At 40.4% G+C, this 26964-nt stretch overlaps 1 protein-coding gene across 1 annotated transcript; it reads right to left on the bottom strand.

Moving 5' to 3' along the window:
* Window positions 1–994: 994 nt before the first annotated feature.
* LOC124636807 (probable phospholipid-transporting ATPase IM) lies at window positions 995–25260 on the bottom strand. Its single transcript, XM_047172969.1, has 22 exons — window positions 25056–25260; window positions 20999–21057; window positions 19864–20076; window positions 17247–17452; window positions 16749–16879; window positions 14888–15087; window positions 14152–14370; window positions 13469–13577; window positions 13242–13381; window positions 10327–10506; window positions 9832–9942; window positions 9577–9753; window positions 9053–9224; window positions 7966–8070; window positions 7732–7884; window positions 7262–7421; window positions 5592–5717; window positions 4903–5054; window positions 4211–4434; window positions 3396–3621; window positions 2834–2937; window positions 995–2211 (listed from the first exon to the last, which is right to left on the bottom strand). The coding sequence occupies exons 1-22, from the start codon at window positions 25243–25245 to the stop codon at window positions 1678–1680; spliced, it is 3891 nt and encodes a 1296-aa protein (XP_047028925.1). The 5' UTR covers window positions 25246–25260; the 3' UTR covers window positions 995–1677.
* Between the last annotated feature and the right edge of the window lie 1704 nt (window positions 25261–26964).

Raw genomic sequence — 26964 nt, 5'->3', positions numbered from 1 at the left:
CGATTGGTCCTTTATTAGTAGCAGAGTGCCCGATATGGTTAAAACTGCTATTGCGATCATATTGCGATTCGATTTTGACATTATTAACTTAGGAGAATCGGGCCCCTGATCGATTGCTTACTTTTAATAAAAAGCAGGGGCGCAGCAGCAGTTTTAGCAGTTTTAACCATTTCGGGCATTCTGCTACTAATATAAGACCAATCGTATTCCAACGACATTTGATTGGTTTGCGATTGGTCTGAGTTATGAACTCTCTTAGGGTGCGTCCACATCTGGCGAATGCGCAGCACGCGAGCCGATCGCGAGCTGTCCGCGAGCTGCGCGCGTGCATTCGTGCGCCGCTTCTGCGCCGCCCGCGCGCAACTCGCGCGCGACCTAAGCGCCGCACGCGAGCGGCGCGCAGGCGGCGCGCAACGTCTGCCATCTTCGACAGTACTGAGCCAATATACGGAACTGTAAGGGCGAGAACTGATTGCGCGCAGATCGCGCGCCACTCGCGCGCTCTATACGTGCGTGCTGCGCATTCGCCAGATGTGGACGCACCCTTATGTACTCCTCTTATGAACTCTCTCATGTACTCCCCTTATGTACTCTCTTATGCAGTCCTCTGATATATCACTCAATAGCCTCGCGAATCATCCTAGACAGGAATCGGTTTTCTTTCAAGGACTTGTGGTTAATCAAAAATGGTAAAGCGATAAAAGTAATCAAAACAAACAAAACGTGTTTCCTCTTTATTATATTACCTCTCTGAAGAGGGCATTGTCTTTCCATACTACTAATCAGCTAATCTATGGTATGTAATAGTGGATTACTGATCATCCATTATTGAGATTCTCGTTATTTCTTACCACACTGACATTACACAAGCAAATCTTCTCAGACTTCAGAAATGACCCAGGGGTAGTAAAAAAAAAGTGTAATTAAAAGGCTTATCTCCATTTTCACATTTCCTTGAAATAAGTAAGGGGTAGGTGGAAATAAAAAGAGTATATTAAGAATTATTATTTTTTTTATTAAAAAACTGATTCCAAAGCAAATGTTGATCATAATATTCACATGCAGTTAAAACGCTACATGTTTTAAATATTTTAAATGATTTACATACATTACGTAGGTTCATATCATCTTTTTAATTAAATTAATACTTTATGTAAGATGTCCTAAGTACATAACAATCAGAACTGACATTCTCATAACAATTAAATAGGCGGCAATACAGTAACATCGCCGGGTTTCAATTAGATTATGGCAAAGTTAATATAGTAGGTACATTGTTTTCGAATTATTAAGACATAATGACATTATATATTTGTAGAAAGTTCAATTGCTGTTTACTTTTGATATTCTCCTTTGGCACTAACATAACAATTTGAAAACATAAAAGTCCATCCATGTCGCGTTTTCACTGCCGGCGATATCGACGGCTCGTCTAAATGCACATTTCCCGGGCCCGGGCGGCCGGACTCCGACCGACTAACTCAACGAACGAAACGACACGAGTACAAAACAACGGCTCAGCGCCGCCCGCGCGACGCGGCGCGGGCCGCGATAAATATCTATCAATATATAATCTCGATCAACAAATATAATTCAATATAGGCAATAGTAGGACAATACGAAGTTTAACTCTACCGACGTTATCACAATGTGGGGCGCGCGAGGCGCCGGCGCCACTCATAAGTCCACCGTGGCCAAGTTCTGCGTCGGCGCCCGCGGCTCGGCCGGCGACGCGGGCGGCGACGGCGGCCGCGCGTGGAACTTGCCCGGCAGCGACGCCAGCGCCGACAGCGCCGCGTCGGCGTGCGGGATGCGCCGCATGATCTTGCCCGACGTGATGAGGCGCCCGAAGCCCTCCTGGTGCGCGAAGGCGTAGCCCGACCGCACGGACCGGCGGGCCCTCCGCGCGGACGGTGTGCGCGGGGCCGGCGCGGCCGCCCGCCAGCGCTGCCGCGCGCGGAGCCGCTCCGCCAGCGTGGGCCGCGTGACGGAGCAGGCGAGGCGCCACGACACCACGGGCACCATGAGGATGATCATGGTCAGCACGGCCGTGAACCAGAACGTGGCCTGCGTCAGCGCCACGGTCAGGGAGCCCACGTACGGCCCGCCGATCGCGTAGTTGTAGAAGTAATCCAACACGAAGTACGACACCAGAGAGCCCCATATCGTTATATGGTTGAACACCGTCCAGTACGTCGTGTCCAAGGCTATCTGAAATAATTATTATGGTATTAATGCAACTCATTCATTTTGTAGTATCTATTACTAATATTATAAAGCTGAAGAGTTTGTTTGTTTGTTTGTTTGTTTGAACGCGCTAATCCGGAACTACTGGTCCGATTTAAAAATTTCTTTCAGTGTTAGATAGCCCATTTATCGAGGAAGGCTATAGGCTACTTTTTATCCCGGTACGGGAAGTAGTTCCCACGGGATGCGGGTGAAACCGCTGGCAGAAGCTAGTATCATATATGTGGCGAATCTACCGTCAGGAGCAGTGAGGACATTCCCGCAACCCTGATTTACTTGCGACGTCACACAGTGTCCTTACAGAGTGCGTAGCTCTGGTAAAAAACTCATCCGCTGTCATTGGGGATCGTGCCCAAAAGGCTAGCCGGGTCAGGTATATTCTTTGATCGAAGTAAGTGCCAGCCCTTTGGTCACGAGTGGACTCCACTAAGCGCTTGCTGGTTTCTCGAAGTTTGGGCACTTGGGCGCCATGGTTCTAACCCCAAACGGCTCAAACATGTAATTACCGGTGAAGTTTACAAGATTTAATAATAACACCCCTCTTATGGAGTCAGGAGTTAAAATTCGAATATAAATATGCACTTACCTGTGTTGTATTGTCTATAATTAATATTGTTGCTACTACACTTCCTAATAACATGTGATCTGATAAAATCTTGCCATCGGGCGCCAGGCCGTCTTTGTAAGTACCTGCAATAAGAAGTAAAAAGATCGTAAATTCTTGCTTAATTTTAACAACTACCTAGTAGCTACGAAATAAAAAAAGACAATGCTACTTTTGTTTTTGTATGTTGTGCCAAGTTGAACACAATCTAAACGTCAGAATTTTTTGGGCAGAAAGAATTACACACGAATCTGTTTCTTATTCACTCACAAGATTTATTTTGGAACCAATTTGCTGAGTTACAATAACGACTTTCAAGAGGCACGTCTTGCACGCACTAAGGGTGGTGTTAACTAATGAAATGGTTCCGTACTTAACGGGAAAAACGGGACCCTATTGAAAGGCTGTTTCTCAAGACCAACACATTTAAGGTTTTCATGGAATAAACGTGATTTGGTACGGAAACCTTTGCGCGTGAGTCCGACTCGCAATTGGCCGGTTTTTAATTTATATAAACATTAATAGATTAAGTTAATTTACTCACCATAAGGTATGAGAAAGAGCACGAGCGAGGTAAAACAGCCGTGCAGCGTGGACTTGATGAACTCGGTCTTGTTGAAGAGCTGGCTGGTGTGTCCGGGCGCGTACAGCTTGGGGAACTGCAGCGACGTCGCGTCCGCCACGTCCTGCTCGAAGACGCCCAGTGCCAGCACCGGCAGCGATGTGTAGAACAGGTTGTATACGGAGATGAACATCTCGTCGAACACCGTCTGTGGACGTTACGTAGTGAGTTATTGTTGGTGATTTGTATAAGGAGCTGCGAAGGTCCCTCATCACCATCAGCATTTTTTTAAGTTTCACTGCTGAGCACAGGCTTCCTCTCACAAGGATGATATTGAGCGTTAATCACGACGAGGTTTTTCTTGAGATGTTTTCCTTCAAATTTTAATCGGTCATAGGTGTCGATGATATACTTAAGATGGTAGCTCAGAAAGCGGTTTCTTAAAAAAAATATTCAACAATAATGTTATCAAAGATTTTTGTACAATATTGGAATTTATTTCAGCATACTGATTCGTCTTTAGTACATCATCATCATCATCATCATCATCATCATCATCATCAGCCTATCGCAGTCCACTGCTGGACATAGGCCTCTCCAAGTGCACGCCACTGAGATCTATTTTCGGCTTCTCGCATCCAGCTCCTGCCAGCCGTCTTTAGTACATAAAAAATCCTTATTATGAACCAAAACCTGTCCTTTAGAATTGCTTACTCTTGGTGAATACTGACAGTAACCCCTACTTTTCCCCATAAACGATACCGAAATTTATTAAAAAATAAATATATGCTACCAACCTGCGCACTGAATCCACAAAAGAACGCGAACCAGAAGTGACAGACGGTAAAAGCGAAGTTCTTATAGAAGAAGTATCGCAGGAACTTGCACATCCTGTAGTAGGACCAGCGACCGTGCACCAGTAGCAGGCGCTGCAGGAATCGGAACTGCGCTATCGAGTAGTCGGACGCGAGCACCGCTTGCATGCCTTCCTGGCCTGAGATACCCACGCCTATGTGGGCCGCTGGAATATTAAAAAAAAAAAAACATTTAGTTGTTAATGTTCAGTTGAGGAGAAGGGTGCCTACGGATGGTCTCTGTCAAACTTGCTGCTGAATGATCGAAAAGAGTGGAAAATTTTTCCGCGAATCCAATGTTCCCGATAAGGGATAATATCGTCATCAAGATTTTGATAATGCTGGGCTTAAATGATCAAAAAAAGAATCTTTTGTTTTAAACACAGAAAATGTTTGCAGTATGTAATGTGTGAAAATATTGCTCGCATTTAAAGAAATGAGTTGATGCTTTAGGTTTGGTACAGAGGTGCTCAGACTATTCCATACGGTAGTCTTGACCATACTTTAGGTGTCTTTCAATGAGTCAAATAAGTATTCAATTTAGATAAAAGTGATTGAGCAACTCCTACATAGAGCATTTGATATTTTTTATTTTTATTACATTTATATCGTGCTCAAAAATGATTGTGTAGTACCTTTGATCATAGAGACATCATTGGCGCCGTCTCCGATGGCGAGCGTGACGGCTTTCCGGCTCTTCTTGATGAGCTCGACCACCATCGCCTTCTGCAGCGGTGTCACGCGGCAGCAGATTACTGACCGACACTGTATCACTACGTCTAAAAACCTGGACATAATGGAAAGATGTGTTATACAAAGCAGGTTTTCTTTTCTATTAGATATTTTTTGCTGGTTTCTCAAGACTTTGGTGATAATCACATCTTATGAAAAAACAATCTTCAAGTGCCTTAAAGATTTTTATAAATGAACTGAATCTGTCTTCGTTTTTTAAATTAAAAATTGATTTTCATTACAGATTTACTTTAATGAAAACCAAAAAAGATTTAATTTTTCATTTCATTCAGATTTCAGATTTCATTAAAGATTTACTTTAATGAAAATCAATTTTTAAATATTGTCACTGCTAGAGTGTATACATTTTTATTTTTTAAACACAATTTTAAGGCCGTTTCACTGGTTACCGAATGTGTCAATTAATTATCTGATAGCTATTCCAGAAAAAGGCTGCTTGCAATATATTTGTAGAACCAAAAGTTATAGTTGATCTGTCAGATAAATTCCTGAATGACTCCTAAATATCAAAGACTTGTCTAAGTAACCACTAAAACTGGACACATACACAAAAATAAAACAAAACACTAACTTCTCCTCCAGCTTAGGATGCAGGCAGTGTACGAGCGAGTGTCCGTTGATGACGATGGCGAAGCCGTTGGAGTCATCCGCGTGGTCGTGAGCGTCCGCGTACGCGCCGCCCGACACGTACTCGTTGCTGTAACACGCTGATTACTACAGTGTACCGAGATAGCTACACCATTGCGACGCAAATTGTGCACTCAGACGTTATTTTGAAGAAATCTTTGGTACAATTTTTTAGGGAAGATATCTGGGGGAAATGCACCTTTTAATTATAAGGATAACCTAACCGTCACTAGCGGTGAAATTACCTCTTATTGGATAAATGAGATTGGTCGGGTTTTCGTCATAGTTAGATGATGCAGCCCCTAAACATCTTCGCTAACATCTATTGGCGTTATAACAAGTTTAGGGGAACGGTAACAAAAAATACCGAATTTAATATTTTTCAGCTAAAATAGATACTTTAACAGTACGAATATATCGAGTACACAAAATATTTATGACACATCGAAATAACAATTTACAATTTAAGGATCCAGTACACAAGATCTTGTTTTATATTTTCATTAACTTAAAGAGAAAAAAGTCCATACTACATTTGTTTCTATCGATAAATCACTGCGTTCTGGGTCCTTAAAATAACAAAGCTGACATGAATGCACACACAACGTGAACAATCCACATCGCAGACACAACATACATACTGAATCACTCCTTTTATTATAAAGAACATTCGTTGCCACTGATCAATTTTTCGAAAAGGATATCAACTTCTTGTATCTACTTTTTATCAAATATATCGAAATTGATATTTTATATCATTTCTTTCAAATATTGCATAATTGAATGTATGGTCATGTGAATTTATAAACATAGTATATGTTGTTCATATACTATGTTGAATGTACTTAATTCAATATCAATGGCAACAAATGTGATTAAAGTCAACTACATTAGCTATGTGATATCTACAGGTCTTCTATAGGTGTCGGATTAAAAGATCGGTACAGGTTAGAGAGAGAAAGAGCACTCGGGCTTGGTGTACAAACGGAAAAGTGTGTGGACAGTACTACAACTATGTTAGTAGGGAAGTGACACACATTGGTTATATCGATTTAATTACAAAATATCGATTAAACGATCAGAATTGTTATAAGCAGATTAATCAGTTAATTTATTAATTTACAAAAATTGAATTTTTACATTACTGGTAGTAAATTTAGACAACACATGAACATTTAATGCGATATGTATTACATGTTTTGTTTAGCTTAAGCCACACACATAGGGAGTATCGACATTGACACTTTACTAATGAAAGCGCGGCACTCACACGAATACAATTAAAGCCCATTAATGTTTTCATTACCCCGGCCCGGCTGTTATTACACAGAAGGCATCAAGTAGATAAATATGTACTTGTTATTTTATGATAAACAATCATTTTTTAAGTTATTTACAATTTAAACATTTCATAAAAAGTTTATTGAATATTCATTAAAATTTCCCCGTTATTGTGTTTTGTTGTGAAATTATACGCTTACACTTGTCAAACAAAAAATCGACCCCATATAATTAAAAAATGAGTAGACAGAGTGGCGGTGACAGACGGTAAGGCACAAACACTGCGTGGTAGGGTAGCGGTGATGTATACAAGGTGTGTCTTTGTCTCTCTACCTGTGTGCTGTGTGAGTGTTATGTTCCCACCTAAATGTGACGACGGAGACGGCGGGCGCGTTGAGCTTGACGTTGGCGCGGCCCGGCGACGCGCGGGACACGCCGCCGTTCGCCGCGCCCGCCGCCCGCCCGCCTTCCGACGAACTCGCCTCCGCTGGACCTGAATGTACGTAGTTGTTGTTTACATTTTTCACGGATGCACATTGGTTAATCTAGAGACTTTAAATGCTGTACATAATAATATCAATATGAGAGTTGACGCTTTCTCGACTTTTGAATACACTGTTTAGAGGCAAAAATGAGCATATAGCTTGTTCCAGCGACGAAAGAGGTTGAGTCAATACTAACAGATTCCTCAGAGGTAAAAATAATAACACAATGCGAAATCAGAAAAGTCGTGTCACTTTGAATGGCCTATCTGATTTAGAGTAAAAAATTGTACAATAGAAAAGAGGATTAATAAGTCTTACCATGAGGTAAAAATGTGTTGACAACTCTTATGCTGTCCCTACACTTGGCGAGCTGTCGATCTACGTCGTCGTATGATACTCCGTCGATCACGAACACCTCCGCCATATCATCCGTTAGCAATTGGCACGAGTAGCCGATGTTTATTGCTGTTTCTAAAACAAAAAATACCAATTACATTAACCTAATTAACAATTTCCTTTAAAATTTAATAAAAATGTGGAGGTAAATTGTACCTTGTTTATCACCCGTTAAGACCCACACTTTAATGCCGGCCATACTGAGATTCGCTATAGTTTCTGGTACACCGTCTTGTAATTTGTCTTCGATTGCTGTCACTCCTGTAAAAAATAAAAATACAATGAAGCTCATTCATTTACAACACAACACATCTGTATGTTTTGAGCTATACAATACCGTAAATCTCATTAGAAAGATTGTCTTTTGTTTCTATAGCCTGGCAACGAGTAACGTGACACGTGGGCGCGGGACGGGAGGCATCTGCCGGGAGTCAGTCATCCCGCTTAGACCATGGGCGTGTTTTGTACGAATTCACCAGGCTGTAGTACTACATTTACTGTACCTGTTCAGTAAAGACAGTGTACGTACCCATGAGCAGCAGGTCAGTCTCGATCTCCTCGTAGATGGCGTCGAGCTGTTCGTCGCGGTCGTGCAGCGCTAGCGCGGCGGCCTGGTGGCGGCGCTGCGTGACGTCACAGTGTACGTACCCATGAGCAGCAGGTCAGTCTCGATCTCCTCGTAGATGGCGTCGAGCTGTTCGTCGCGGTCGTGCAGCGCTAGCGCGGCGGCCTGGTGGCGGCGCTGCGTGACGTCACAGTGTACGTACCCATGAGCAGCAGGTCAGTCTCGATCTCCTCGTAGATGGCGTCGAGCTGTTCGTCGCGGTCGTGCAGCGCTAGCGCGGCGGCCTGGTGGCGGCGCTGCGTGACGTCACAGTGTACGTACCCATGAGCAGCAGGTCAGTCTCGATCTCCTCGTAGATGGCGTCGAGCTGTTCGTCGCGGTCGTGCAGCGCTAGCGCGGCGGCCTGGTGGCGGCGCTGCGTGACGTCACAGTGTACGTACCCATGAGCAGCAGGTCAGTCTCGATCTCCTCGTAGATGGCGTCGAGCTGTTCGTCGCGGTCGTGCAGCGCTAGCGCGGCGGCCTGGTGGCGGCGCTGCGTGACGTCACAGTGTACGTACCCATGAGCAGCAGGTCAGTCTCGATCTCCTCGTAGATGGCGTCGAGCTGTTCGTCGCGGTCGTGCAGCGCTAGCGCGGCGGCCTGGTGGCGGCGCTGCGTGACGTCACAGTGTACGTACCCATGAGCAGCAGGTCAGTCTCGATCTCCTCGTAGATGGCGTCGAGCTGTTCGTCGCGGTCGTGCAGCGCTAGCGCGGCGGCCTGGTGGCGACGCTTCCACTCCGAGAAGTAGCGCTCCTCCAGCGGCCGCCACGCTAGCGCCAGCGTCCGGAGACCTTCGCCGGCGAATTTCTGTTAACAAATGTAGTTTATAATACACATCAAGAAATTTACTTGAGAAAAAATAATTTTGATCAAAAACAGTTCTAGTTTTATAGTGTAGGTAGGTCAACGCCAGCCCCCTCCAACCCCCAACGTAAAATGTGACATGACTTCCCGTAATTGACATTTCTAGTGGGTTTTCAAAGCGACTGAACGAGCGTTGCTCTCGCTTTACCGCTTACGCTGTGACGGTCGTCTGGAAAAGTCCTGTAGAACTTCTTTTGCCGGGTTTGTCAAATACCGATGTCTCCTTCGTTTATATAAGGTTATGTCTCTGATTTCTTGAATAAATTTAACACAAAACAGCTCAAAATAAACTCACATTTAAATGTTCCTGCGTCTTAGACTTCACTTCTGTTTGGTTACCACTTTTTAATCTGTCATATATTACATTATCAGCACCTTTTGTATATAACCTAATTTCACCATCCTTCCTCAATATCACGGACATTCTTTTCCTAACATTATTAAAATCTAATATACATAACAATTCATACACCTGAAACAAAAGACTACTATTAATAAAATTATTAAAATTAAAATAAATTAAATAATCCTTTTTTAAATGTGTACAAACCTCTGTTTTACCCATTACTTCTATTGTAATACTATTAGGCGAGCGTTCTCTGAACACGAAACCAAAATTTCTGGCTGCGGATACCAGCGCGGACTCGTCGGGCGATTGCGCCTAAAACAACAATATATTGAATTACGTAAAGTCATAAACGCCCTGGAGAAAAAGCTTAGCTAATGGAAACAGGCGTTAGTTTGCGGAAATTCATAACATTAATGGCCTTACTACAAAAACTTTAACCACTGTTTTACACTTGTCTAAAAAAAATGTGGCTCCAAAATGAACCATATGTCAACGTCATAATTTGACATTTTTTTAGACAAGTCTTAAACTGACGTTAAAAAGTTTTTGTGGTAAGACGGTAAATGTTTGAGAAAATATTTAGCGTTCATTCCGCGAAACAATATATCAAGATTTGAATGCAGTATGAAGCCCCTAGGAGGATCGAAAATTGAAACATGTGTAGAGTATCCAAAAATGAGTTAATGAAAACCTCACCTGGTATTCTAGCCGACCATTCTTCTGATCGGGCATGACCGTATGACACAGTGCTAGCAGACGAAAGAAATCATGCACGTTCTTATCGCCCCTCTTGACCGCGTCCAGCAGCGTGCCATCGAAGAACTTGAACTCCGGCTCGTACTCAGGGTTGAACGAAAAGTCCAACGGTTCAGAACTCTGTTGTATTCATAAACAACTATGTCAGAACTAAAAAGTTCGGATCATCGCAACAAATCTACGTTTGCAAATGGGAGAAGCAACGGCAGAAATGGCTTTGTAGAATAATGTTTCGCAACAAAGGAAGATGTTTAGGCTAACTCTAAATAGGCTAATTGCTAAAGAAACATCGATTGGAAAATGAGCAAAGTAAAGTTTTGTGGCGTTAATGTTAGTTCCAATTACAAAGGGACAAGTTTTTAGCACTGAAATTATTATGAAAGTATTGCCAGTTAATTTTCTGTGTTGCCTTTCCCATATTATCAAAAATAAACATTTATCATATTAATCAATTTTATTAAATGATTTTTTAAAATGATTTTTCGTAGATTTGTTGCTATATTATTGCTGTTAATATTGTTAAAGCTTGTAACAAGAAACACACGATGCAAAGCGAACATGCAGACATGAAACATTGATACCATTGGTTACATTTATACATTAGCGGATAGTGTGTGGGAAACATTAGATAGGGCCCAGTAGAAATATCCCAAAAGAGAAGGAAATACCTATGTGTGTGTGTATGTATGATTTCTGTCAGTTACCGTATTGGCAGACACCACTTAGTACATATTGTTATAATTATGAAATGGTCACGTTATTGTTGTTACTGTTGAACTGTGTTACATTTGGTTGTGTGTGTATGTTTCATTCATAAAAAATCATTTTATACGAAAATTATTTTGTAAATAAATATTTTTATTTTATATTTTGGTTAATTTTGTCAGGTCATTAAATAAGCTACAAATATAGAATAGAATAGTAATATTTTCGTTTAGTAGTTGAAATAGGTCATAGGGCTTAGTTGTAGACTAGTGCGGAGCGAGTCTCACTGGGAGACTGGCTGCATCACTGGTGTGGGTTAGCTCGAAACATTCCAGAGATACGATAGGGGAGGTTGAGAAGGTCATACAGATCATATGCACGGAAACACAGGCGCTAGATAGTTGCGCTGCCCGCTCTCAATACGAGCCAAACTGAGAAAACATCGATTCGAAGATATGTAATACAAGTCATATCCATAAAAAGCGAACATAATGTTGATAGCGCACATTTAACGTAACTGAAAACAAGCAGGGCGAGTTTTCTGAAATGATCGCTTTTTTATAACCCGTTGGTTGAATCATTTGTTCCGCACGCCAACCTATTTAATTTTCACACGATTTTAGTTAACCGAGTGCTGTCTTATTTTTGGACACTGGCCACCTCATCTTAAATATGGTTTTAAAAATTACCGGAATTAGCACTAAGTTAAGAACTTCAACTTTGTTCCAGTGTCTTCTAACTGCACTAAATCCGGTACTTTTTTAAGACTACGTCAACATTTTTTTGAAGCGTGTGTGTGCCGCGCGGAACTCGTTCGACTATGACGCGGATGCCTATGTTCGCTAGGTATTGCAAGCGGGGCAGCGTGGTTACGGTGGTGCGTACGCGCGGGCGGCGCGCGCCGGGCGTGCTGCGGCCCGCGTCCTGCTCCAGCTCCAGCAGCCGCGCGCGCGCCGCGCCCCGCGCCCGCGCCGCGCCCGTCCCGCGCGCCGGCTGTCGGACACGCAACACTCAGCTACCGAACCCGACCTCACTGACATAGCCTAACTCCTATCATGACTACAGTTCTCTCTTTCTCTTCCACTTTAACAGTTGAACATCTATAGCATAGAAATGGTCTAAGTAGGGTGGCGACGGACGTTATCGTCAACTGTACGGTAGCCGGTACACGACTGACATTGGAGTCAAGTGAATGCACAGCGAACGCACGTGCGTCGTCCGTGGTCGCCATGGGAACGTAACATTGCAACTTGCCAGGCTATAGACGTTCAACATTTTTTTAGTAAAACAATAAAAAAACGCTATATTTAAAAAGCGTCAAAAAATTCATTCCCATCACTGTCAACTGGGAGCGTACTCAAGAGGCTGGCAGCATTGCCTCGTTGGAAGGCCGAAAGTTTCGATGGGGATGAATTTTTTGACGCTTTTTAGACATAGTGTTTTTTTTTTATTGTTTTACTAGGATAGTTTTTTTTTTGTGTTGTACATATCTATGTAAATATTGTATGATTAAACCGTTACACTTTTTTTTATTCAGTTAAACCTAGGCTTCATGTCTATCTATCATGCTTATAATGACCATCATTTTATCGAAGTGATTCAGTACGAATTGAACTAAACATGACCCATGTCCCCAATTCATGTGTTTTTACTGTCCAGGCATGTTCTTATGCCACTAATGTGGTGTGTGACCATGCAAAAAAAAACTCAAACCAAATTCTAGGTATCTAGTGATGCTCGAGTGAAAACTTCATCCGTGTAGTGAATATATTAATTACACAAACATGATACTCAGGTGGTATTATGATCCACAAACTAACTGTAAAACGAACACAAATATCATGACATGACAAAAAAATTCAAACACTTCACATGGCCCGAAAGCGTGAGCGAACGAGGACAAATTCCATCATTTACAGTACCAAACGTGATAACTTCAAAATACTTTCTTTATGAGGAAATCAAGTCAAACACATGCAAAATCAAAGATGTGAACTTGTGGACGTGAGCGTCCCTTCAAGTGCTTTATAAGACTGCATCAACCTACATGCATATCGTGTTTATGGTCTAGTCTATGGCATGTGCTGTTGAATATATTGGAAAATGGTACTTGTTCGGTGGCGGTATGGAACTGAACGTACATGACGTACCTCGGCGAGCTCTATGGTTTCACCGGTGGTTTCATCGACGACGTCTCCATAGCAGACGCCTGCTATCGAGCACTTGTTGAACGTCATTATGTTCTGTGTGAGAGTACCCGTTTTGTCTGAGAATATGTACTGGATCTGGCCTGGAAAGAAAATAAATCACAATATAATTATCCTACGTACTTGAAAAGTTATTATTCGCCAAATTAGGTCTAATATGAAATACTGACCGAGTTCCTCATTCAATGTGGTCGTCCGCGCCTTTGCCGCTGTCCCAGTCTTTTCGTAATACATTTTCTCATCCCAGTTTATAAGGAAACTTTGGGCAAACCTTATTACCTAGAACAAGAAGTTGTCAGTACATTATACAATATCATAGTATGGATAGTAAATATCTACGTGATTTGTCGTTATTAGAACCGATAAGAATACCAGTTAGATTAATCATGCAATTCACGGCATCAAGTGGTATTTATTATTTGCAACTAATCACTCCTTAATGAATGAGTAATCAGTGTGGAAATTTTTGAAGTATAAATGGTTATACCTTTTTAATATTCACATTCCCGTGATTAATCAAATTATCGTTGTATAATGACGTATTTTATGGAGTTACCAATTATAAACCGCAATTTTGTCTGATATATTTTTCACCTAATTGACGTAATAGGATTTAGGTATATAGCATAATATATATTACAAATAGATAATCTTTGGTCATTAGTTTTTGTTTGTTTTACACTTTACTATATTTTTATTTACACTTTTTCCACTATGTACGACTTAGCGCTTTAGGCTATGTCTGCCAGTCTGCCTGGAGCGGTGGTGAAAAAGAAGAAGTAGTAATATTACAGTTTTAAAATAATAATATTTTAAGTTCCACAGATAAACCTTTTTTTGCGCAGGGACGTACCTCAACAGAGACATAGAGCGATATAGGCACGACAGTGTTCATGACGATGGCGTAGGAGAAGAAGACGAGCAGCGCGATGACGAGCGCGCCCCACGTGGGCTCGGCCGGCACCAGCGTGTCCCACGGCAGGAACGCCTGGAAGTAGCGCCCCACCAGCCACTCCCACACCCCGCACGCCACCGTGCAGAACACGCACATCGACAGCAGGAAGAATACTATCTGTGGAAACACAATAAAGTTACAAACAAGCAGTAAGTAATAAGTGTGAGTGTATTGCTAAGTAAAATACTTTTTAATATGTTTTTTGACATACCTACCTAAGTAGATGTCATTTTTTTTGAAGACTACGAATTACTTAAATGGGAAAAAATTAAGAACTCGTGCAGCGGTTCAAATTGGGATTACGATAAAAGCGAAAAATCGAACAACTACGGAAATCACAGTTAATTTAAACGCAAGATTTATTCGAGTATCCCCATTTTCAAAAAGTTGGTATATTGTTTACAAAAACCCCCAGGTTGGGCAGGAGCCGCTTGAAGCCCGCACCTACATTCTCCAGTTTGGGGCTCAACCCTCGGACATGCTCGACGAGGTTCCACAGGCTATCAAGGACGAGTCCCAGGTACTTCATCACCTGCTCGATGAAGAACCTGGGACTGGCCCTCGAAAAGTCCCAAGTCCCAGCATTTTCTAGCCCTGGCACGTACTTGAAAAATTATGAATATATCAGACTTACCCCTATAATAAGAAAATTAAGTAGCCTATCTATGCTGGTGCGCTTGAATTTGGTCTTGCCGGAGTTCTGCATGAGCTTGGTGTCCTTCCCGGCGAACACGACAACGCCATAGCACCACTGCGTATTGCGGAGTACGCAGCCTCGGAGCAGGATCTTGTCGTTGTCCAGGGAGAAATGCTGGTTGCGCCAGCTTAGCGTACCTGGGAACAAGAAAGTACATATGTGAATAAACTAGAGTAAAATCAAAGTTATTTGATGTTGCTAGGCTGAAAAACAGCACTTTTTGAACGTCAAAAAAATATACAAAGACTCCAAAACGCCCGCCTTTCACCACTTAGTATGTGTTATTGCTGACGGCGATATGGTCGATTGATGCTGCGATAATGTATGGATTTTTTTTGGGTATTGTCAATGCAACTTAAACATTCTTTGAAAGGCACGATAACTACCTACCCAGGCATTGCTTTATTACTATAGTTGGTAAACTTCCATGTCAGAACGCGTCAGGCGGATTTTATAAATCATATTACAAGATTGTATATTTAGAAGCTTTGATCCAGTCGTCAACTCGTTCACCAGCAAACAAATCATTTTTATTTGACGAATGCAAACACGGGCTAGCATTGTGCGACCCTCTATAACTATGTTGTTTTACATCTAACGTCCCCGTCTATGACGTCACGATTAAACTGGTGAGCGACGGAGCAAGCGAGCGGAGCTTTGTTAAGTCAACCGAGTATACCTGTTTCTATTACTATAATATTATGTATTAGGCTTAACCTAATCGATTGTTTGGTGATACCCTTAAAGCCTTAATCAGATTGCTTAATCGTTTAATTAAATTAACCTCTAATCGTGACATACGTAACAATTATCTATTATTTCATTTGTGTTGCTGGTTCGTCTCTTTGGAACATAAAGCAGTCTAAGCCCTGGATTATCCATTATAATTTATAAAATCAACAGGACATTTTTTTATTTATATAATTTGTCTGTGCAATATGATTCGTGAACATAGCGTTATTATTATTAGATTACAAAAGGCTATATTTATCGAAAAGCAATAAAGATGATTGCCTTACTCATAAAAGGTCACCATTTACTTAATTAAAGTTCCCAAATTGACCTTTCCTTTTTTATTTAAGTCTACATGCACGGTAAACTTGTTAAAATAATAGTAAACGAATAACAATTCTCGATTGAAATGACTTCCAAGTAACTAACGCCTTACGTTACGTGCAAGAAAAAAAAAACAATTATGTATTACAAAACAAATAATTTGTTACAAATGAAGATAAGTAGAGGAAAAAATTACAAGATGATTATGTAGATAATTTCCGTTAACTGTGTTAATGGCTGAGAGCAACCCAAGCCCGTGATTCATACGTTAAAGTGCTCGATTTAGCTTGCATCCATCAGCATGATAAAGTGCTACCGTAAGCGCATAAACATTTAGGTATTAACAAGCGATTTCTGTAGCGTTACTTAATCGCGACAGCGCTGCAATGGCGCGCGGATTCCGCAGACAATTTCGCAAATATAGCGAAACAGTAATCAGCAAAAACACTAACTAATTGAAAGCGGCAGATTGGAATTGTTTATGGAAGCAATACTTTCCTTCTTGCGACCTTCTTACTAGTATGTTTTGATGGTTAATTAAATCGCTGAGGATAAATTTATTTATTTATGTCAAACAATAGGGATAACACAGATGGAACATAGTCATTACGCTAAAAATAGATTTAATATTTTAGGGAAGTGATTATAAATTAAAATGATTTTAATTGAGACCGAGGCTTGGCGATGGAACGGTTATGTTTTAAGAGCCTTCTACTAAAATGTATAATGAGCAATAACTTACCATCAAACTTATTAAGTAGATTGTTGGGCGTTTCGCAGACGATCTCACCGTCGAAAGCGCCCAGTTGTGCGTCGTCCTGCCCCATTGCGGCCGTCTCTAAAAGGCACTGACGACATTTTAAATTCGTCTCCCTGCAAAAAAAAAAGAAACAGAACCCATGAATTCAAGAATCAATACCTGTCAAAATCTGTTCAAAAATAAAACCAAAATTATGACACTGCCCATTGTATCGCAGTTATATTAATGTTATTTAATCCCGACGTTTCGAATCCTTTACAGCATCCAGGTCACAGGCAGATTAAGGTGTTAGTCGTCTTGAAATTTTAGCTACAAACAGCTACCCTACAAAAGTAGTAGTAGGTATTCGCATAAGTGTCAAAAATCAACTATCCATTGTGTGTGATCAGAATTCTAGACCTGCAGTACTATTCTCGATGTTCCCTACACATACGAAGTTTTAAGAGCAAAGGACGTATAGGAGCATTCAATAGTACTGACCCATCTAACTCGGCAGTCTCTATGTAACAGAGACCGTTGGGCTCCGAGCTGCTGAGGAGCAAAATGTCCGCCGCGACGAACTGGTCGTTCTCCAGCCGGATGACGTCTCCCACCTGAACAGACGCCCACTTCTCCTCCACAAGCTTGCCATTGCGAAGTGTTTTAGCACGCCGGTGGTTTACTTGCGAATCGTTCTGATGACGTTGCTGGAAATAAAAGAATCTTATGTAAAATGTTTTTCTTTTTATTGGAATGCTAAATGGGACTTACAATTAAGTAATTCCCTGATGTAAAAGAATAATACACAATGCCGATAAGTAGTTCTATCAGCTATGTCCATAAGGCCAGTAAAGCAAATACATTTTGAACAGACAAATCCGTTAAAGAAAAAGATAATCTGCTCCATAAATCGATCCTTGAAAAGTACTTAGTAGAGACCATAAAAGGCATAAACTAAGGTGTGTTTGTATTCAGAAACAAGATATGGTCCCCCAGCATATATCTGCAGTACCTTGGGCCTCAGGAAACGACTGATCTAATCGCAATACAAACGATAAATCCACTCTTTACAAGAAAAAAAGAAACTGGAGCGATCTTGTCTATTATACAATGAGCGATCAGAAGCTTTAAGATTTTGCTCGCTTAATGCTTCTTCGGCCTAGACTTTAATCGATAAACATGAACACGATTCAGGCTATAAAAAGGCACTGCGTGTTACAGTATTAAAATTCAGACATAGCTAAAACTAGGAGAAATAGGCCAGTGGAGTGACCAAAATAGAGACTGTGTCGACTAGGACAAAACACGAAAAGTCCATTATATTGTTCACATTATTACCTACAATTTCGTATTCGTAGTTTATTTAATTAGAAGCGAAAGTGTCTCGGAAGTGCGTATTTCTACAGACCGGAGATATAAACTGTGTCAGAGCTCTTAACTTCGTCCATTAAAAGGTTTATTTGCTCGCATTGGTGGGAAAAACTACAAAGAATATAGAGGGGCCTATTCATAGAGAAGGTCATGATAATATGCGAAGGCCACACCCGTGCTTCATGTATACACGTCTTGTTAATAATTCACAATCAAACCAACCCTCTTTTTAGAAAATCTGAGTTTTAAAGTAGATTAAAGAATCAAAGTTACGCGTAATACGGACGACTCATAGTTCTAAAGTTACCGAGCAAACTATTTCATCACGGAGTTAGTCGATTTTAAAAGTATACTTGATAGTTAGTAACTTAAGTTACCAACTTTTCCTTAACGAGGTTCAGCCCTATTTATTTACTTCTGGGTCAGCTGTCACTTCAGTACGCCGCTCATAAAAAATAAGAAAAAGAAAATAACTTCAATACGGATACGTCATTGAACTATAATAATGTCGTGACATCAATAAAAATTGATTACCAAGGCAAAAATTATTACCTTGAGTGTAGATGAATAGAGATCGTAAAGAACCACTTGTATCACAAATGAAATCAAACGATCTCTTCACATAATGCAAACTTTGCCACGGATCACTAATTACGTCTGTGTCCTTGATCTACAATAGATGACATAATGGGTCACTGAGCATTAGCAACAACGTTCGTAGACAAGGACAGCACGTGTGCAAAATGCCCGTTTGATCGTTTGATTACTCCTACGTTCGGCACATACACTCATTAACACTACAACAGTCATACTTCCTGATGATTGTTTCTTAGGTAAAGTACCTGGTTATTAAACTAACAAGCATAGCTAGAACACTAATTAAACGCTCCCATTCGTCTCATTTATTAAAGTTCTGGTAAGGGATAGAGATCTTATCTTAATTGCTTCTTTTACTTAATTAAACGACTTCAAGAAAGATAATTCATCGCTATAATATATAACGAAATTGGAATATAATAGTTTTTGTTAAACTTTTGGCAAATTTTCAGATCTTCACGGTAATTTGGAAGAAAGTGGGAAACAGTGACTAATCTTATTTCAATGTCAATTAAGTCTGTTTACAGCTCAATTATACACCTACTACAACTACAAATGGATATTACAGAGAACAGGTCTTTAGTAGTAGCCCAGTTCAACAAAAAGTTAAAACAAATGAAAATAATAAAAAATACGATAAATGACATTCAGTACATATCCGTGAAATAATTTGAGCGAGCCAAATACGCAGCGTCGCGGTACCGCATCGGGTCCTAGCTAGCCTACCAGATGTTTGCTCCGAGGTTGTTTATGTGTGTCATTTGCTACGACTATTGACTATTAAACCGTCAGGTACGTTAGTGCGAATATCTGGAATATTAATAACTTTGACACAGATATTGAGTCCACAAATAATATCTTCGTAGGTTATCGTACCTAATTTGGCGAATCCCTATATGTTTCGATGACCTATTAAAATGATACGCGTTTGATATTTAATATCCTTTGACGCCTAATAGGTGCTATAAACTGTCTACGACCTACTGGCAATTCAATAAGTGGTAAGTGATAATGTATCCCAAATTGTCGTACAGATCGTCGATGCGGTTCCATTAGAACTTTATTGGTGGTCGCTACGTTTTGGTAAGTGTTATTCTTCGTTTATTGCTTGCTGAAATGTCCAATAGCTACGATATGAGAGTGGACTTACAAAGTCGTCGTATGCGTCTTTGACGGCAGTGAGCGCGAGTACGCCAATGAGTGGTATCGCAGTGGTGATGGGCGTCAGCGAGGAGATGGCCGGGATCAGCTGCAGCACCAGCAGGCACAAGAAGTAGAAGTTCGCTAGCCGCTGGAACTGCTCCAACAGATTCAGCGGCAGGAACGTTATGATCGAATACTTCGATGTTTTGATGAAATTGCTCTGAAACAAAAAAATGTTTGTTGGTAATTGGTCCCAATAAGGAAATTCTGAATCAGTGGTTTTGCAAATAACCAAGATTTAATAAAACTATTTTAGTTCTTTCCTACAGGACTGTTCGTTCCAATTCTTCTAATTTCCATATAAAACAAATAAACTTTGTAGCAAAAGGGAAACGTAAATAAGATCGAAATAGCTATAATGCCTGAATTGAGCTGACGACCGACCGTAGAGACTGATTGCTCTTCATTCAAATGATAAAATTAGCAATTACGTGTTATCAGAGTATGATTTCATGTTATTCACACATCCCGGCCTACACTTAATTAGACAGGCATTAGACACCGCGAAATCTTTGTTTACGTCATTTGCGGAATATGCGCTCAGTATGACGCATAGGCACAGCGTATTGTGGAGGTTATATCCAAATTATATTTCCTGTTTCCAATGTAGGTACTCTCATTACTGGTTGGAAACGTACTCTACTTTGTCACACCGGCTTATAAAAGTCTCGGATTGAATTCCACTTTTTTCTCCTTAATTTATTAAAAGCAAATGGTTTCAACGGATTACGTGAAGACTATCATTAGTCTAAACGGATTTAGTGAAATCTTGCAAATGATTAATTTCAAGCGGAAGCTTACCAATCCAAAATTCAACGTAGGTACAAGGATAAAATGCAATTTATAACACTTATAAATTAGATAGATGAAATAAATTATATTGTTGTGTTTTACCCAACTCTGAAAACGAAGGGAATTTAAAAATCATTAGTGATAATTAGACCGTAGCGTAAAATAAACCTGCTGATCACTTTTCTTTAGACTCATTGGTTATAATGTCATTCAGAAGGGTTGAAACTGAACTTTAAAGGATAATAAAGCTTTGTAAACAACTTATGATAATATAATATGCAACAACTTACGGCGTAACGGAACTGCGCGTTGTATTCCCTGTTGTTCGCTTTGATTCTCCGTTCATTCTCTGTAACAATAAACAATACCACTTAGACTCAGTTCTCACAAACCTACTTGCAAACTATGAATGTAATTGAATTGGCATAATCTATATAAACACTGGTTAAATACTGAACGATTGTTTCTATTTGTCACTCATACGTCATTGTCCTAGATTACACAGTAACATGTTTCTAAGTTTACACAGTAGAGGATTTCTCATACATAATATATCCAGTATTAGTTATCTTGAAGGACATCAGGGAATTCTTTTGTTTGCACGAATGTAAACGAACTTGCTTATTTGTCCCTCAATGGGCGTACAAACAATGTCTGCAAGCATATCCTCATTAAATTGAATTGTCACAAAGGACTGCGTGTGAGAAATTACAGGGAGGTTCGCAAAGGCACTATTACGATAATATGATGGATGGATATTTTAGCCTACATCCCTAAATTGGTGTGTATTTTAGCGTGATATCGTTTTTATCGTGATCCATCTTACCATAATCTGTCGATGAAGTTAATATACTTCGGTAGAATTCTTCAGTGAGCACCACAAAAAGACTCCCATCTATCTAATATTGTTTTTATAAGAGCTTCTGTAATTCTAATAGGGCGAGAACGTTATCGTTAGTACTTTATTATTGGGCATAGCCAGCGCCACAATAGACGAGTTGTTATCGTCAATTCCAAACAGTTCAAAAATGTTATACTTATTATCCTATGGATATGAAAATATAACACTGAATACAACTGAATCTTGCTATTAATAATATTGACTAAAATTTTACTTGACTGGTAATCTTACAGTTGATTTTTCTTTGGGAAAACTGAAAATAACAATCATCTTAATACCTTGATTGAAGTTAAGACGAAAGATAATGACGTAGTTTTGATAACATGGGAAATCCTATGCATTGTTGGTATTTGAATTAAATCCGTCATATCATTTAAGATGGATAAAATTATGTCAATACATTACAATACGTAGTCTATGCAAGAAGTCCAAATTGTTTGTACTGCTTTTGCTACATGTAAAATAAAACGCAGAAAATAATTAAAATGTATCAAACTTGACTAAAACAAGCTCTCGAACAGACACTTTCACCAACGTCGATGAATGAAAAGATATTTTAAGTAGGATTTAAATACCGCTAAAAATACTGAACGGACATGAACATACTTCTTTCTTTTCAGTCTGCTGCGATACAAAGCAGATGACCTAATATTCATAAGTACTTGAATTAGAGAACCATAAAGTTTAATGCACATCGGATACCCTTTCATAAATAAAACAATTATATACGAGAGAGGCGGAACAAATAGCAGCCACGCATCTGTAAAAAGAACGTGCCCCGTCGTCTGACACAAGGATAATTACTTACCCGCCTATTCATGAAGACTACTTTAAATGCTACAGCTGAACTACTGAATACTCTCTGTAATTGTATCAAGGGACAGTTTGACTAAAATGATCACGTTCTCTTGACTCGGAATAAATGTTTTGAACCACTTCAAGTAATGCCCAATAAAAGCACAAAGGAAACACCCACACACAGTTTCAATCTTGCTTGTCGAAAACAAAACATTCTAAAACGCGATAAATGGCGAGAATAATTTGATGGCCTCTTAAGAACGAGACTGAATTAATTTCCCGCTTCACCGACTTCTAATTAACAGTTGATCATGTTCCTGTTTCATATAAAATCTATTTGTCAAAGGATGTAAGGTCTATAGAGCTATAAAATAACTTCCAGAGCAATAACTTCATTATGGGAGTTGAACGTTTCTGTATATTGACAGTTCCTATAGCGGATGTAGGAACATCTACATAGAGCTGTTGATCTGTTCGTCGTGGTAGTGGTTACGAGTGCGTCTCGACGTTGGGCGCCGAGGGGACGGCGATCGATCTCCTCCCAGTTTACGACTAATAACATTTTCAGGGGCATCCTCTCCACACACCCTTACAGAATTACATTACAAAGCAAGACAAAACCGCGACTGCGATGTTTCGTGTCAAGTTTACCACGAGCTAAAGACCTTGCCATAATTTCATCAGATATGTTTTCGAGACAAAAGATTGTTACTAATATATAAGTAAGTATAGAATACCTGAAAATATTTGACCGAAGCATTGCCGTAAATGGACGTTTATTTACAGACGTGTACTGAAATAGACGAAACCTACATTAGCATATCCCAACCAATTATTAAATTTTTGAAGAAATTCTCTAGATTCAGCCTTAAATATTCTCATGTTAGAATGTTTTCATATATATTTTAATTAAAATAGACCAAGGACAGAACCACCAAGTTGAAGGACTAGGTGAAAATAAATTATATTACTTTACACCCACTCTCGTCTCGGTGAAGAAATGTCACTTACATGAAAAAACATAGATCATGAGAACGTTTCACAGATAAGTAATTTTACAGCAAAGAAGAAAAAGATAAACAACATTGTTTCTTGTGTTTTACTATTTGTTTACATATGTAGGTATATGGTGATTTCATGCGAGTTTGATGAATCACATTTTTCTTGGTAAGAGAAAAGATGACACGGGAGTGGACAAGCGTCGCCTCCATTGAGCAGCTGTTCCGGCTGGCCATGGATAGAGAGGAATACAAAATACTGACGACCAACCTTCAGGAATGAAGAAACACTAAAAGAGGAAGAGGAGAGAAGATTCCACATCATCTCTGAATTCAAAAGCGATCCAAAAATCTGTCACGAGACTGCGTTACAAGAAGCAAAAGACCTAATGGGTAAACAATTCACACGAGAAGACACCGAAATTACTGATGTACAGGGATTTTCATTAAACATGGATCTGACTTGATGACAGTGTAACAATAGGCAACGGAATGCCTTGAAAAAGAATTTCAAACAAATGACTCATGATAATTTTCAGCTGTTACTTCGCCTACAACGAGTACATGATCCTAGTGATTACAGTGCACTGGTATCCTCCAGATTTAACTACCTCAATCTAGTGATGTCATTGACCCAACTGGCCTTCATCGAATCATAGTTTGTCTAGGGCTCAATGTTATGCAAATCGACATTGTATATTCAATGATTCATAGATATGTTTATGATATCATTGCCGATTTCATGGGTTCACTGAAGAAATGCAATCTATTAAATTTGTGACAACTCTACCGATACCAGATCATAGACAGATTCACAGAAAAAAAAACATTAGAAATGCATTTAACTTCATCCTGTATATTTTGCATGATAGGTGTAGTAAATGAATATACGAAGGAGTGTTACAAGAAATATAAAAGATTGTGATTTGAAAATAAGTACGGCTAATGCAAGTAACAAAGATAAGGATAATGGAAATAGTCCTTTCTATTCAATAACAACTGTGAAGTAAATAATATACTCAGTATCCGAAACAATTCTTCAACACAATGGACGATAATCTAATTACGTGCGTAAGAGTTAGAGTTGCACGCGTTATAAAATAAAGCCTCGTTAAATGAGCAAACAGGTAGTTTCGCTATCCAAGTATTGATTAACATGAGAATTTAGTCTTCTTTCTTCTTTTGTATACGGAAGTTCTAATATTGGCAAATAAAATTGCATCCTAATTAAATTTAGTGAAGTGAAACATTAGCGAGTAATCGATAACAAGACCGCGGGGTCATACACGAAGCGCTGAAGCGCCGTCTCGCCCCGGCCGTTGACCGTACGGGGGCGCGCCGACACCGACACCGACCTTGTCCACTATTCACATCTTCTCTATTTCTGAAATATACTCATCATCAATTCGGGGGAAGCCGCTCAGCCATTCACAGCCAGCCAAAACGAAAACATGTCGGCTACGCCAGCGTCTGTGTAGAATATAGCAAGCCGTTACGCAAACGCCATCGGCGTCGCAGGCACGTACAATACACGATGACGCAGAACTTCACCGGCGTCAATCCGAACAAAATAAAATTCAATAAGAGATTTCCTATCAGTACGATCTTAATGTCAGCAACAAATCAATAGGTTCGTAGGCAGGTACCGACCACAAGAGACGAAAGTACGAAAACGATGATTGTGCCTAGCGCGGCGATGCGACGGGGCGGGCTGGTCGCGGCGCACCAGCTTGCCCAGCAGCTCGAGGAGGGACAGGCGCAGCGGGCGCGGCGGCACGCGCGGCTCGCCGCCCTCCGCGCCCAGCACCTCCAGCTCCACGGCCTCGGAGCGCGCGCACATCCGCGCCGCTACCGCCGCCCCATGTCGGGCGCCGCTCCGCGCGGCCACCCCGCCGGCTGGCCCGCTCCGGACCCGCGACACGCCGCACGCCACTCGCCGCTCGCGACACGCGCCCGCACGCGCGCTCTGACCCGTCGCAGGGCCGAGACTCGTGTGCCGCACACACTAGCGCCGAGTGCTCGGCGCGCGCATCCCGCACCGATACTGATTATGCCGCCGCCCCGGTGTTGCCGTCTCCTCTCAGTGTTTACTCCTAATAAAACTGATTGCTACGAACATACTGAAATTATCTCTAACTAATTTGTGGAAAGTCCTGGTATGTTTTAGTTACGCCAGTTTATCACAATTGGAAACACCAAGAAAATAAAATAATTATGAGATCTCATAGCACATTGAGATAAGCCGCAATGCGAAAACCAGAGCAATTGATAAGTGATCCTCGGATCCTGAATCGATTGAGAATTTGATCCTGAAATACTAAATAGTCGTTTAGAAGGAGATGAAATTGTAGCGCTGTGGGACTATACGTCCAAATCTACTCGTTTGTTACAATAGTAGCCCAATACTGAACAAAAACAGACCGATTTCAGGATAAACAAAGGAAAGTAATTATGTCTACGTTATATTCAAGACATTTACTGAAAAGTAAATAACATAACCTTTCTTAGCAGTCGGGTAAAAACAATCTACGATCGAGATTGCTACACAAGCAATCTAGAAGACAGGCATGGTCTACTCATGTCAAATATTCACCTGGAAGATAAACATAGACCGAAAAAAAGAAGAGCTTGTAAATGTTCAACGGGTTCTGAAGATGTGAAATTACCGCAGGTGGCGAAGCTTTCAAAAGTTTAGTTCAGGCAAAGGGAAACGTAACATACTTTTGCATGTTATGAGTAAAGATGCTCTTATTTGGTAATGACGATAATGATAAATAAATCCACTGTAATAAAACAACAACCATCAGAAAAATAACAACAATCCAGTACAAAAATCATTAAGGCATTTAAAACGGCCTACTACCCGAAGTATTTTTCCACAAATTCTCTTCATAACACTTCACAGGTGACACTTGAGAGCTTTACAATATGAGTGGTTTATTAAAACGAGCTAAAGTAACTAAGAGATTTATAATAGGCATTCGAGTTATGTTCCGTTGGCAGAACTTCAAAAAGGAATGGCCCTTGCGGGGAGAAACAATAGAATACAATGGCATGGATCTGACTTTATCTGGTTCCTCCAACTCGGGATATCAGAACCAAGCTTAATTTATCACTTAAAATTAGATCTTTTAAATGTATTTAGACTTTTTAAAATCGTATGTTGTTATCCGTTTTCTATAATATTCAGAAAACTGTGTCCAACATTGACCTTTCAAACATTCCTCGGGGAGTCTAGCTCTAAACTAATTTTACTTATAGCACACACCGGTAATCCCAGCGGCTGAGGTTTTAGGTCATCGCTAAGGAATATAGTACCATGTAAACATAGTTTAACAACATTTACATAGCGTGGCCGAGCAGAGTGCTGATTCCGAGTTTTGACAGCATTCGCAACTCGATACGTAATTATAAGTCTATTGAAATAAAGAGTCGTATGCTACGTCACATGATTTACTTCTTCTTTCATTTTACCGGTTAATAATGATTACACTCGCAAAAGTGAGCTCAAGTGTAATACGACCAAGTACTGATGCCAGTCTTTATTAAATACACAATT

This window comes from Helicoverpa zea, chromosome 15 (genome assembly GCF_022581195.2).
Source record: "Helicoverpa zea isolate HzStark_Cry1AcR chromosome 15, ilHelZeax1.1, whole genome shotgun sequence".
Taxonomy (NCBI): Eukaryota; Metazoa; Arthropoda; class Insecta; order Lepidoptera; family Noctuidae; genus Helicoverpa; species Helicoverpa zea.
The sequence above is the reverse complement of the archived record's forward strand: the minus strand, read 5'-3'. Positions and strand labels throughout refer to the sequence as shown.

Coding starts and splice junctions, on each gene's coding strand:
- LOC124636807 (XM_047172969.1), bottom strand. CDS start 25,245: ATGTGCGCGCGCTCCGAGGCCGTGGAGCTGGAGGTGCTGGGCGCGGAG. Junction 10,507..13,241: donor AAACCATAGAGCTCGCCGAG/GTACGTCATGTA, acceptor TGAATACAACAG/AGTTCTGAACCGTTGGACTT. Junction 9,225..9,576: donor AGACGCAGGAACATTTAAAT/GTGAGTTTATTT, acceptor ATTTGTTAACAG/AAATTCGCCGGCGAAGGTCT.